Below are 14,981 nucleotides of genomic sequence, written 5' to 3'. Positions count from 1 at the left end.
CAGTGCCGCCAGGGCATTGGTTGAGGAAGCAAATATATTAAAATTTGCATTGAAAGTTTTGTAATCAATGCATTAAAAATTTAAAAAGTGACATTTTTGACTTATAATTTCTTCTTTTGGCTTCTTTAACCGGCACTGGTTAACATGACTCTAAAAAAAATTATAAATAATGAATGTTGTTATACTAGCACTAGGAGTGGTTTTGCGAAGTTACCATGGGTACCAGAAGAAGACAATAAAGAAAGGGCAACCAATGTTTCGGTAGTACCATACCAACACTGGAACTGGAAGTGTGAAAGTTATTTTTAGGGTAAAGAGATTTGAAAGTTAAGATGCCGAATTTTAGCATAAAATGCCGTTTTCCTATTTTGCCACCCTAACTACCAGCTAGTACCACAGCACATTTTGCCGTCAAACATGGGTTTACAGTCAATGGTTACACTATTAGTGGAAAATCCACTGCCATGCCCCAACAATTCAATGTATTTTCATAATTTAAATGCCTAATAAAGACACTACGTTCAAAAATTATTTCTCAAACTTAAAATAGGAAAGAACACAACCTAAAATGAATGGAATTAGAAATTGTACAAAAGTTAGTCAACTTTTTTTTTTTTTTTTACAAATGTTTTTTACTAGTGATTTTTATTCATAAAAGAAAATAAAAAGTTGTAGTCCAATTTAGTGTCTAGATTAGAACAACAATGAATAGGGAAATGAGGAAAAAATAAATGAAGCTCTCGAGTAACTAACTAAACCAAAGACAAAGAGGATTGGGAAACAAGCAGCATCCACAACAAAAGTGGTTCGTGTTAGAGAAGACACGTTTTGTGTAAACAACAATCGCTTAAAAGGAGCGTCGCTTTATAACTCAACTCCTCACACCACGCAGTCACGTTTACACGCACGCGCCGTAGTTTCTCTCTCCTCAATCCCTTCCTATAAAACCACCTTATTCTCCCCCTTGTTTCCCTCAGACATTGTCTCAGTTTCACAATTCACCAAAAAAAAAAAAACTCTTTATGTTCATTCTGTCTCCCATTAAACAAAAAAAATCTTCTCAATTTCAATTTTCTCACAATGGCTCCAAGAGATAACAGAATCACCACCACCACCGGGCCTGGGCCCAACCCTTCAGCCCAGGCTCAAGCCCAGAAAGAGATTCGTTACAGAGGCGTAAGAAAACGTCCCTGGGGTCGTTACGCCGCTGAGATCCGTGACCCAGGTAAAAAAACACGTGTCTGGCTTGGAACATTTGACACGGCTGAAGAAGCGGCGCGTGCTTACGACAAAGCCGCACGTGAGTTTCGCGGCTCGAAAGCAAAGACAAATTTTCCAACGCCGTTGGAGATTATCAACAACCGTAGCCCTAGTCAAAGCAGCACTCTTGAATCACCGTCACCACCGCCGCTTGATTTAACTCTCACACCATTCTCCGCCGTTTCCTCCTCCGGTACCGGTGGTGTTACCTTGGCGTATCCGGTGGCGCGTCCTGTTTTGTTTTTTGACGCATTCGCACGTGCTGAAACTGCCTTAACCGTTGGCCGTCGTGAGATGTGTGGATTTGAACGTCCTATGGCTGATTATCGACGCGCCGCCGTGCAGAGTGACTCTGGTTCATCTTCCTCCGTTGTTGATTATGAAGGTGTGCCACGTCAGAGACTCTTGGATCTTGATCTTAATGTTCCTCCACCACCTGAAGTTGCTTGATCTGGATCTATTTTGAAGACCCATTAGCAAAAAAAAAAATTTGATATTTAATTTTTTTTTCGTTTTTTTGAAGTACCCATTTTGATGAACGGAATCACTCTCATGAAAAATATTAACGAAGTAAGAGAGAGAACGCAAAGTGTGTTGCTGACATGGTGCTCAGATTTGTTCATGATTATGATGATAACGAGCACGCTTTGTAAATATAACTGAAAAAAAATTGTTATCTTTTTTTGCAACTGAGAACTTGTTATTAGTTTCTCATAGTTGTTTCTGCAATTAATCTTAAATCATGAATTGAAAATTTTAGTAGTTAATTGATTATAATATTATATGATGCATTTTTATTTGGTTTCAAATTCATTCTAATGTTTGATGAATGAAAGTGGGGAACATGGATTTGAAAGAAGAAAGTAGTTTTCTTTTTTAATTGATTTGATTATTTATCTAACGTTATCCACTAGGTAGAGTATATTTATATTTTATGTTCACTTTTTTAAGGTACAGTTCAGATTTGTTTTTATGTATTCGGTTGGGTTTGGCTGTGGAGATTTTACAATTACAGTCATGTGAATGTTGCCGCCGCTGTGAGTATAATTAGGTTATGCTTGTCTCTAACGAACGTTCCTTGATTGGTTTGTTCTTTTCGAATACTAGTAATGGTACTCCACTGGATTGTCAACATGGGCTCCACTTTATTTCAATGTTTTATTAATCAGAAAATTTAAATAGCTAGGCTTTTTATGACGAGTACACCTTCCGGTCACAAATATAAGCAAAAATTCTTTTTTTAGGTTCATTCAATAAATAAACCACATACATCATTTATTGAATGAATCTAAAAAGTAAATTTTTGCTTATATTTGTGACCGGAGGGTGTATGAAATAGCTAAGCTAAGTAAAGGTTTGTGCGTGGATCAAATGACTTAACAATTGTGTTTCAATGGGAATTTTGATTGAGCATTATAAGTTAATGAGGTGAATTGAATTATTTTTCAATGACAAATAATAACAATGAGTGATTAGATTAATATTTTTACATCTTTATTTTAGATTGAATTTTAAACCTTCGACTTTTTATTCGTTAGTTCAAGTCATTTAAGTTGTTTAATCCTTTAATAAATAAATTGAATTTTATTCCTTTTAAAATTAGTGTATGTCTCTTCACAAAATACTTACACCGATCACTATTATAATCAAAAGTTCATTTTTTTAGATTCATTCAATAAATGATTTATGTAGTCTATATATAGATTACATATATCATTTATTGAATGAACTTAACAAATCAATTTTTTCTTATAATAGTGACCTGAGGGAAAAACGTAGGAGTATGGCGGTACGCTAATGTATATTATAGTAATTGTGAATTTGTTGAATTTGTCTACTTAAAATAAAGCAAAATCTCAATTAGTAATATTTACACAATACTAGACATATTTTATTTGGTTAAATTTTAAATCCTTCTTCAATATTTTAAGAGAAATGTTAACTTAATGATTCAAAATAGAAATATTCTATTGTAATTAATGCATTTGACTTTAACTTTTTTACTTTTCAATAATTGAATGCACAAAATTTAAAAAAATGTTTCCATTTTTAGATTGCTTAACATGTGCCCTAAGGGCACAAGGTAACATGACCCATATTTTAATTATGTGAAATATAGTACTCCCTCCGTCCCGGAATAACTGACCTATTTTCTAAAAAAAAGTGTCCCAAAATAACTGACTCATTTCAATTTTCAATACAACTTTCATCATTCCCAATACAATATAACACTAAATAATACTACTTTTATCATTTCCAATACAATATATTCCACTTTCCCCTTTATTTATACACTTTTCTTAATCTGTGTGAAAAATCAAAGTAGGTCAATTAAACCGGGACGGAGGGAGTAGTCTCAAAGTAGCAAACAGAAGAGAGGGACTTTTTGAGGTTGATGAATGATGATTATGATGAGAAGCGTGGGTATTTGATCTGAATGGTTCAGAAGAGTCAATAATGGTTTAGATCAGAGGGATTAATGCCATCGTGATTCGTGTATTGATTAGCTTATCTTGATTACGGCGTGAATCTCAATGCAAAATTTAATCCTACGGCGTTATATGCGGCTAGGTCCACCAAATAAAGATAGAGAGAGAGAAGGGTCCTCGTGTGTGTATTTCTTCTATTCTTGTGTTGTGTTGCGTGTCCTTAAAAAAGGAAAAAATGATTATTTAAATGGGATTAATTAATTAATGTTAATTAAAGTGCAGGCGGCACCGACGGCGAAAACACTGCGTACGAAAAGAGACCGAATCAGAAGCGGGCGTGTTTGGCGGTGGGCCCCAAACGTGTTGACTATGAACCTGTCGGATTTCATGTTGTCTTCACGTGATGTTTCAGCGCCCCCATCTTTTCTCTGTCTCGACCTTTTCCTACTCTTTTTTTCTTTCACATTTCCAAACTCTAATTTTGGTGGAACAAACCGGTTATTCCATCAAAATTAAAATTCAAATTCAAATTCGCTAAAAACAAAAAGAATGAATCTATGGACAAACTCATAACATCTATGTTAATATCATAAAACAGCAAAGTACTTATACCTACAAATATGACTAACATGACTATAATCAAGTCTCCGGAATACTCATGTCTCCGGATCTGCAACGTTGACGACGCCAAAGTCATTGTCATTGATCGGATTTGCACTTGCTCAATGCTAATCTTTCAACCTGAATCAAATAAACACCGCACTAAGACTGAAAATCAAAAACACACCGCACAAAGACAAGAAATCAAAACAAACAGAGTCTTCAGAGACGATGAAATCACAAAAACAAACGAAAAGAAACATAAAATATGTGAAATCACTTATTCAATTATGATAGAAGGAAAAGAACAACTCGAATGGGTGATTTTTAGGTCAAAATTGACCATAAATCACCCATCTGACAAGAAGAAGAAGCAGAAAAAGGTGACGACTAGGGTTTGAGAAGAGAGAGGAAGAGAGGAAAAAAGGGGAGAGAAGAGAGAGGAAGTTTTCCATTAACACTATTGTCACATTGGTAGACTTATAATGTCATATATTTTTTTATGTAGTATCAAATTTCTTTTGGTGTCAAGAAGGATTAATCATGAAACTCACACAGATTAAGTACGAAATAATATATTCCACTTGTCTTTTAACAATAATCACTTCTGAATTTTTTCCCAAATATATTAAAAAATGTGATTAGTGAATATAATACGTTCATTTTGTATGGACAATGCATAAAATATGCAAGGTCCGGGGTTCAAACCCCGGCCACCACAAAAAAAAATATATGTTGATATTTCAAAAATATCTTTTGTATACTAATATTGTAACATTGTAACTTTGACTTTTTATATTCCAAAATAAACTTAGTAGTAATAATATTAAGTATGATTTGAAATAATAATAAATTGCACAGGTGCTTATACAACCTTGGTTTCTTATTATAAGAATTTTGCTGGAGATTTGTTTTTGCTATAAGAAAATATCACACTTTATCCCTTTGCCTAATTTAAAAGTCTCTCCTTGTATGCACCATGACCGAAAATAATGGAACGTACCATTGTTGCAATCAATTTTTTAGCAGCAAATAGTCGATCACATTGTGCAAACACCGTTGTTTCCATCGATGATAGAAGATCGTTTAATCTGGAGAGAAAAAAAGCACGGGAATTACTCGGTCTGAAGTATGTATAGGCTTTGTATGCAAGAGTTACTTGATACATTACATTTTAAGGATCAAGGATCGTGGGATCTAATTTGGAAGCTCAAAGTTTCTCCAAAGGTAAAAAAAACTTTTTGTGGAAAGTTTTAGAGGTTGTCTACCGACACGCATGCGCCTCAAAGATAAATTGTGTAACTCAGGCAATGAAGATAATCTTTATATATTTTTTCAATGCCAAGTAGGCCTAAATGTTTGAAATATTTTGTCAACATCAATTTTGATTACAAATCTGATTCAACAGAAGACGAACAACAAGGATTTTTTTTAAGCTACCATGAGTGTTGCCAGTAGAATATGCAACTTTGTTTTGTTGTGTACTTTGAAGCATTTCGAAACAAAGAAACAATATAGTTTGATATGAGGTACTTACAAGAAGATTCAAGTGCAGTATTGATGTTTCTTTTTTCAAACAAACCAATAGAGTTTGAATAAGAGTATGCATAAAGGATGATACAATCACCTTTGTTTTGGTAAAAACTGAATGATTTAGTTCAATTTGTGAGGTACATGTCGGCGAGGTACTAGGATTGTTATCGGCATTAGATTAGGTTCATGATTTAAATTTAGGACCTTTTGATTTTGAGCTTGATGCTAAAAAAGTGGTGGATAGTTTTTCATCCTCAATGCATGATGTCACAGAGTTTGAAATGATTATTCACAACTGTCAAGCTATTTTCAAACAATATTATGTTAACTTTAATATTGAGTTTGAATGAAGACAAAGCATATGAGACCGTCCATGATTTAGCTAAGGTTGTCATATCTTCAACTAGTTTTCGAATATTGTTAGTAATAACAAATTGTATTGAACACATTATCATTAATAAAATGATACAAGTTTATTCCTTTTAAAGATACATCATTTTATACTAAAAGACAATTCTAACCCGTACACGGCACATTCGTCTATACTAGTACTCCCTCCGCCTCATATTAGATGACCTAGTTGACTTAGACACACATATCAATCTATATTTTTGATCTTTAATATCTTTAATTATCTATTTGAAAAAATTATGAAAATTTAATATTTTGAAAATATCAATCGAGACGAATCCAACATCTTATATGATATTATTTATCTTTGTACACCATCCGGTCACTAATATAAGCAAAAATTCACTTTTTAGATACATTCAATTAATGATGCATGTGGTATTTATTATATGTCGCATACATCATTAATTGAATGTATCTAAAAAGTGAATTTTTGTTTATATTAATGACCGGAGGATGTATATTAGTATAAAAATATGGTCAAAATATGTCAAATCAAAATTGCAAATTGTCAATATATTATCTAATAAGGGACGGAGGGAGTACTAATTTATCTTAGAAGACGTTTATTAATCATTTAACTTTAACCTCTTGATTACAAGACAAATAAAATCTCTAATTATCCTTTACTCTTAAAGCTTATTAGGTTTAGCAACACCTAAACCTAAAAATTTCCCTCTAATTGTACTGCATTAATTACTAAAATTGTTAACCCTAAAATATTTCCAACCAAAGTCTTTGCCAATTTGAATTTCAATAAAATAAAATGGTGCACCGTCCTCATTTTATGAGTTGCATCGAAAATGTAATACTTGAGATACTTTGTATTGCATTTATTTATGCTATTTTCCATAAGGTATCATACTACTAAATTTTGGAAATGAAAAAAATGGTCAAGTTGTGGTTCCAACGCATATATTCATAGCTCTCCACACTCCCTCTGTACTATATATACATGCAAAACAGACTGGAATCAAATACGTCCTTATTTGTTTCTTTATTCATCCATCTTGCTATATTTTTTTCACAGTACTTTTTTCATTAGATAATGTGGTCGCAGTTTGGTTGGGTAGCATGTGTGATTTTATTTTGATAGTTTATTTTGATAGTTTTATTTTTTATTTGTGATTTTAACCAATAGTTCTTTTGTTTTCGATTTTAATGGACAGAGAAAGCTTCAATGATAGGTGAGGCAGTATCATGTTTAATTTAAAGCAGCTCCAGTTCAAGAGCTTCAAATGCAAGTGATTTTTGCTTTTATCTATGTTTGCTGTAATATTACCTAATTATGAAAAATTACTTGAAAGATGCATGAGATTCCTTTATCTATTGTTACAGAGTCATTTTTTAAAATTTTTTAGGAGGATAAAAAGTATAAGTGATTGATGACAAGTATACTAAATTGGCTATACTCTAAAATTTACTTTTTTTAGTTTGGTTGCAGGGTAATTATGATGATTAGTTTTTTTCATCATTGAAATCCAAATTTTGGTCGGTTGTAGTATAACTAACTAAGCAAGACTGAGTCGATCTTATTTTGAGGAATGCAAGAACTGCTTTGGTCGGTAAATCTGGAAACAGAAGAGTGCTGGAACATTTTTCTGCATTTATAATCTTCAACATATGCGACCTTCAAAACATTAAAGATGGATTTATGGATGTTTCTCTATCGAAGAAATACTCATTTCATAAGAAACAAGTCAGCAATGGAGATAATATGGTGGATGCAAATGTATATTGCTTTTGAAACTAAGATAGTTCTTCTAATGAAAAGGATTCTATGGATGTCATTTATGTTATTAACTATGGTATAGATTATGTGATAGAATTAAAAAATATGGAATTTCTAGAATCATATGTATTTTCTCAATTACATTGATCAAGTTACATCTATTTTTATCAATCTCACTCTTTCATCATTGTTTCTGCTCTCTCTCTTTATTTTATTTTTTATTATCAATTTTTGCTATCAGCTGATTGTCTAATAAAACTGATATTTTTCATATAGCAAGGGAGGTTTTAGTTTATTCTGCAAATGTATATATGATTTAAAAAAAAAAAAAACCGTAATCCAATAACATTGCATGTTCACCAAAACTTTTATACATAAAAACAATATAGTTCAAGATATGTATTATTAATATTGGCAGTTTATCACTATGAGTTCAAAGCTTTTATGTTACAGGAGACTCACAAACCAATTTTTAATGGACTGGTACTATGGTTTATAGAATTTTGATTAGAACATTTATAGAGAAAAAAATAGAAGTATAGATAATGTTAAAGGAGGTTTGGCGCCTCCAGTGGCTGAACAGTTGATGTGGTTTATTTTTCAAGGATAATTGAAAGCCGAAGTAGGTTGAAAATACTCAATTTGATTAGTTGGAATGGTGCACATTGTCCTTTTTGAAATGTGCATAATAACTGTCGATGGAAAATATCATTCATCGTGCCTACTACAATATTTAACAACACCAACACAATGGCACTAAAAAAACAACACCAAAACAATGATTTTAAGTCAAAATAGTTTTTGCTACTATAATTCGTTGTGCATGAATGTTATAGTAGTATGAAAGTAAAAATCTAAGAGAAAAACTGTACAAAGAAAAATTGCAACTCCTCAAATTGTGTTAGAAAATGTTTTATCAACCAGCGTGAGTGTGTTGAAATATATATGTTATTAGCACTCCTCAAATTTTTATGTAAATTATATGTTTTCGTAGACCTTCGTGAAAATGAATAATTATTTCTTATATTCTTTGATAAAACCACTTTTTTTTGAGAGAAAAAAAAAACCACTTATGTACTTAAATATGAACTACAATTATTATTTTTTTGACAAAAAATATGAACTACAATAATTGAAAGTTGAATTTTGATGCCTAAAAATAATCCTTGATTATTGAAACATGGGTTAAATATGTTTTTAGTCCCTATAAATATGTCAACTTTTCGTTTTAGTCCCTCTAAAATTTTCCTTCGACTTTTAGTCCCTATAAAATTTTGAATCACTACTTTTGGTCCCTATTTTTGATTTAATTTTTGTATTTTTTAATGAAATTGTGCAGAAATGTGTAAAGTATTCTAAAAAAAATTCCTAAAAAAAAAATTAGAATTTTTTAACATAACACAAATTAAATTTGAATTTTTAACCTTAAAAAATATAAAAATTCATATTAAATTCATGTTTTGTTAAAAAATTTTGAATTTTTTTTGAAGTGATTCTTATAATATGTTGAATTTTTCTGGAAAATTTTATTAAATAATATGAATTCTACATATGATTTTACTTTAAAAGAGGGACCAAAAACATATTTATAGGGACTAAAGGTTGAAGGAAAATTTTAGAGGGACTAAAACGAAAAGTTGACATATTTATAGGGACCAAAAACATATTTAACCCTTGAAACGTTCATTAGGTATTAAGCATTTTCAATACATTATAACTACTCCACATCACTAAAAATAAATACATTATGAAATGAATTTAACTCATAAGACCCGTGCGGCGCACGGGTGGCAATCTAGTATTATGTTAATGGCATCTTAAGGAGCCGACAAATTCACGCCGCCTAAAACATGAACTAGTATTTTTTCAGACCAATCCCGGATTTGAATAGATTCGAATCAGGACTATTTTAATGAAATCGGCATATCATATAATACTAAACTTTACCTAATCCTAGTAAAAAAGATGTTACCTAAAAAAGAAAAATGGACCTTTGGTCCCTATTTGTTTAAGCATATGGGGTGATTAAATTCCTCTCAATCAAGGTATATCATGCAATTTTTTATTACCTTTATTGTTACAGAATTTCGTATGCAATTTACAACTGAATGATGTTCTCATTGGTGTTACACAATAGTCCAATACATAATTTTGTACAATTTGGTGGATCGTTAAGAAGCTGAAAATAATTAGATTCCATATTCGGTGTGTGTCGGCATGGTCTATCTAGTTGGCAATAAATAAATAATCTTTTTTAACAAATAAAAAAATGCGACAATTGCTTGACCAAAAACAAAAATGCAACAATTGACGATAAAACTTTTTTTTAACAACAATTGACGGTAAAACTTAAAAGGGTGATATCTCACATTAAAATACTCTCCCTCCCTCTCTCTCTTTTCTGTGGTACAAAAATACTCTCTCTCTCTATTAGCAAAAAAATAAAAATACTCTCTCTTTTTCTTGGTGGTGGCCGGGGTTTGAACCCCGCTCTCCCTCCCTCTCTCTCTTTTCTCTGGTACAAAAATACTCTCTCTCTCTAATAGCAAAAAAATAAAAATACTCTCTTTTTCTTAGTGGTGGCCGGGGTTTGAACCCCGGACCTTGCATATTACCATGCGTTGTCCTTACCATCTGAGCTAAGCTCACAAGACAAAATACTTTCTCTTTAAAAACACAAATAAGATATTATGTTTTTTTGATTGAATAAATAAAATATTATGTTGAGGGCGGTTTATTGTAAAGGCTGAGAAAAATACTTGTTTTTTTTTTTGGGTAAAATATGTTTTTTGTCCCTGTAATTATAGGTCATTTGAATTTTCGTCCCTGAGCTTACTAATCCTCCCATTTCGTCCCTGTAAAAGTTAATCACTTGAAATTTCGTCCCTCGCCCCTTTTAATCACTGCCACGTCAGCAAATTACCAAAATGGCATGGGAAATGACGAAAATACCCCTGGCTCATATTTTTTTTTTCCTTCAAAATTTTTTTTACCCAGCTTTTTCCCGAATTTTTTTTTACGATTTTTTCTCCGATAAATTTCAGTTTTAATTTTAACATTTTTTTTCGAAATTTTTTATGTTTTTTAATTATTTTTTCAGATATTTTAATTTAAAAAAATAATTTTCACAAAATTTTTTTTCCCAGTTTTTTCCCAAATTTTTTTTTACGATTTTTTCTCCGAAAAATTTCAGTTTTTTCAGTTTTAATTTTAACATTTTTTTTCCGAAATTTTTAATTATTTTTTCAGATTTTTTTAATTTAAAAAAAGAATTTTCAAAATTTTGAAATTTTTTTTAAGGAAAAAAAAATAAGTCAGGGGTATTTTCGTCATTTCCCATGCCATTGTGGTAATTTGCTGTCGTGGCAGTGATTAAAAGGGGCGAGGGACGAAATTTCAAGTGATTAACTTTTACAGGGACGAAATGGGAGGATTAGTAAGCTCAGGGACGAAAATTCAAATGGCCTATAATTACAGGGACGAAAAGCATATTTTACCCTTTTTTTTTTTACCAAGCGGTCTGTTTGTTTTTGCTTTTATTAAAATAGGTTTTTACAGTGTAATATCTTTTTGCTACAATTTTTTTAACTAAGAAATTTGTTTGAATAGTTTATCTTAAAATGTAATTCTAAGTATTTCATCATTTCGTTATAATTTTTTTTTGGATGTTAAAATTTTGAAAAAAAATCTCTAAAAAAAACTATTTCAAATAGCTTTTCATAAAAATCATTTTTGAAAGATGTCATTTTGAAAATCATTTTTAACAAAGATTTTTTTTTAAAAATAAAATCCATAATAAACGGGCCCTATATTAACAAGCCAACATTGGTCTGCCTTGCACAAGGCGTGCTAAAGTAAGACACACAAAGTCAATTACAAAGATACCAAAGCATATGGCGTGATAAAGTAAGACGCACAAAGTCAATTACAAAGATATCAAAACATAAACAATGAAACTCGACGAACGGGAAACCACAAAGACAAAATTACATAATTAAACCCATGCAGTTGAGAGGGTATCGCCACCAATCATGATAGCCAAAAGCAAAAGTAGACAAATTTGCTTTCAACCACACAAAAGACATCAACTTAACTTGTTTAAAAGCACATGTAAATTCGATGCCGTGTTTTTGAAAACCCGGTTATTCTTTTTCTTCTAAATAGTCCAAACAGATGCAAGCCAAATCAGCCTCAAGAATGAATGAGATGAACGAGGCAAACTATGAAAATGACCAAACTGAAGGTAATGATCGCGTAACACCATAGAGTCAACCGTGGAAATGCCTAACCTCCTTAAGATGAGATACTCATTGAATTTAATTGTTGTGAAAAACCAATACTGAATACACTATAAAATACACTATAAAAAAGAACAGTTCAGTACTCATTTTGTTCTTTAATATAACATGTGCAAAATATTGTTGAATTTAACATGTTAAAAGTTAAAATATTGAATCTAATGCAAACCTACTACTTTTGACTTCCTTAACAAGTGCACTTGTTAGCATAACTGTATATATATAAGGGTCTTGCTAACCAGTGCCCTCATGGCAATGGTTAAGAAATCTATAAATAGAGACTTCCTTAACAAGTGCACTTGTTAGGATAACCATATATATAAGGGTCTTGCTAACCAGTGCCCTCAGAGCAATGGTTAAGAAATCTATAAATAGAAATTTTGTTTTGAAAATATAAGATGTTACTTATTACACAACTTTTTTTCATAAAAACTTACTTGTTTTGGATGTTTAACTAAGGCCCTTGGGGCACTAGTTAGCATTCGCCTATATATAAACACCTAAGAATTGTTTTTCACTCTTATTAAGAAATGTTTTTTTCACTCTTGTTAAGAAAAGTTGGTAGTGTAGTTAGTGTGTTTATTTTATAATGAAAAATTGGTAGTGTAATTAATGTTTTTTTTTCATGTATGACCAAAAATACACTTTATAAATGTAGTAAATTTTGACTTTTCATATTCTAACGCACTTAGTGGTATTAATCAGGGGTTTAATTAAACAGTAATACATGTGTCTAGTAGTTTGAAAAAAGGGACTTATATCTAGGAATAAATTTTTAATGAAATGAATGTCTATATACATGGAGAGAGGGAGTAACATTTTAATACAAAATAACCAAAAAGAATAAAAAAATTGTCCGAAATTATAAGCCGTTTTACAATACCAATGAAATATTAATGCTACTTTTTTTTATTAAGGCCATAACTATGTATTATTTTCTCTTCTTTCAATTGTTTAATTTATATTTCTCATACCAATTATTAAGGACAATTTTGTAAAACAACTCATAATATTTTTTTTATACACAATTAATTACATTTCTTAATACGTGTAAAAGGGTCAAAACGACTTATAACTTAGAGCGAAGGGAGTACACTAATATATTTTCTTTTAAAAAACAACAAACTATTAAGATAGTGTAATTTTTTTATTTATTTTTGACAAAAGTATTGTATTTTTTGGTGAAGGTCATAAGAAAAAAACAAAAAAAAGCTAACTAGAAATCGAAAGCATCAAAGTTGAGCAACGAGAGCAGCCCATCAGGAGGTTTCACCCAAGTTGTTACTCCAAGAGTAGAGTTCCTTCCCAACCTAGCCAAAAAATCTGACAAAAGTATTGTATAATTTGATGTTTGTGTACACCGATGGATTCATAATAATTTTAGCTACTGCGTTATTTGAAAAAAAAAAAAAAGAATCATAACAATTAAATTCTTGAAAAAAAGAAGTATTGATGATGTAGATTAATGTCATGTATCTAAAATAAAATAGATTATTATGTTTTTCAAATTACGAAATCATAAAATAAATTTGTTATTTTTCAATATTAATGTATTTATTTTCTTTTGAGGATTTTTTTTGTGCATGTATCATAATTTCAAACTTTATTTTTAGTATAAAAGTACAGTTTCAAAAGGAAAACAATACTTTTAATAATTGTATATTTAACTGATTAAAATTCCTCTAAAAAAACTGATTATAATGATCTTTTTGTTATCTTGTGGGGTTGGAATAAAAATGCAGAAAGAATTGAAAAAGGAGACAGATGATGGGTCCATGAGTGAAATGATGCAGCCCGCGGATTCCTGTGTCCTTGTAGTGGCACACAAGCACCACACGTATTATTATCTTCTACTCCCTTGGTCTTTGGATGAATATCTCATTTATAAAAATTTGTTTTAAACAAATTTTTTAATTTAACTTTTTAAAAAAAATTTCATTAATAAAGTTGTAATAATGATTACACTACAATTGTTTCAAGTAAGATTTGAAGTCTGCCTTTTGAGGTTAAAAAAAATTGAGGTTACAAGGTCAAACTAATTAAGGAGTGTTAGTAAATAGGTCTACCCTTATGTTAGAATGGTAGCTTCCTAACCCCGGTTAGGATGGATCTTTATTTCGAGCTACCTCCAGATCACCTCTCGGTTCTAGCCTTCTCAGTAAGATAACTTTTGCTAGAATCGTTTAACGTCGTAGTCCCGCCGATTTGTCAGTTGTAGGCAAGGCAATTAGATCTGTTGCAGGATCCTCCCCTCCCTTGAAGAACTGGGAACCAAGTTGCAAAGCTCATTCCCAGTCTTGCAACTTGGTTTACATCCGATAAAGAAAAAATAGTCTAATATCTTTCTCGTAAACAACCACATACACTCGTTCGTTACATTACAACAAGTCTTTGCTTTTTTTTTTTTTGTGGTGGCCGGGGTTCGAACCCCGGTTCGTTTTCTTACTTATTTTTTTTTTGTGGTGGCCGGGGTTCGAACCCCGGTTCGTTACATTACAACAAGTCTTTGCTTTTTTTTTTTTGTGGTGGCTGGGGTTCGAACCCCGGACCTTGCATATTTTATGCATTTGTCCCTACCAACTGAGCTAAGCTCACGAGGACAACAACAAGTCTTTGCTAAAAGAATGCAAAGCAGATCGATCATGTGAAAATTTTAAATTTGTTATTTTTTACAAATAAAATATATTTTTACTTTTTTTTTTTTTACAATGTGTTAGT

At 31.3% G+C, this 14,981-nt stretch overlaps 1 protein-coding gene across 1 annotated transcript; it reads left to right on the top strand.

Annotated features, from left to right (window-relative positions):
• The first annotated feature begins 886 nt into the window (after positions 1–886).
• ERF4 (ethylene responsive element binding factor 4) lies at positions 887–2,140 on the top strand. Its single transcript, XM_085745611.1, has one exon. It carries the CDS (start codon positions 1,081–1,083, stop codon positions 1,708–1,710), a length of 630 nt encoding a protein of 209 aa, XP_085601737.1. The 5' UTR covers positions 887–1,080; the 3' UTR covers positions 1,711–2,140.
• The last annotated feature ends 12,841 nt before the right edge of the window (positions 2,141–14,981 follow it).

This window comes from Medicago sativa, chromosome 2 (genome assembly GCF_051527215.1).
Source record: "Medicago sativa cultivar Bolivia chromosome 2, Bolivia_mono, whole genome shotgun sequence".
NCBI classification, from domain to species: Eukaryota; Viridiplantae; Streptophyta; class Magnoliopsida; order Fabales; family Fabaceae; genus Medicago; species Medicago sativa.
This window is presented reverse-complemented; position numbering and strand designations above follow the sequence as displayed.

What these genes read in the sequence shown, in the direction of transcription:
- ERF4 (XM_085745611.1), top strand. Translation starts at nt 1,081, where the DNA reads ATGGCTCCAAGAGATAACAGAATCACCACCACCACCGGGCCTGGGCCC.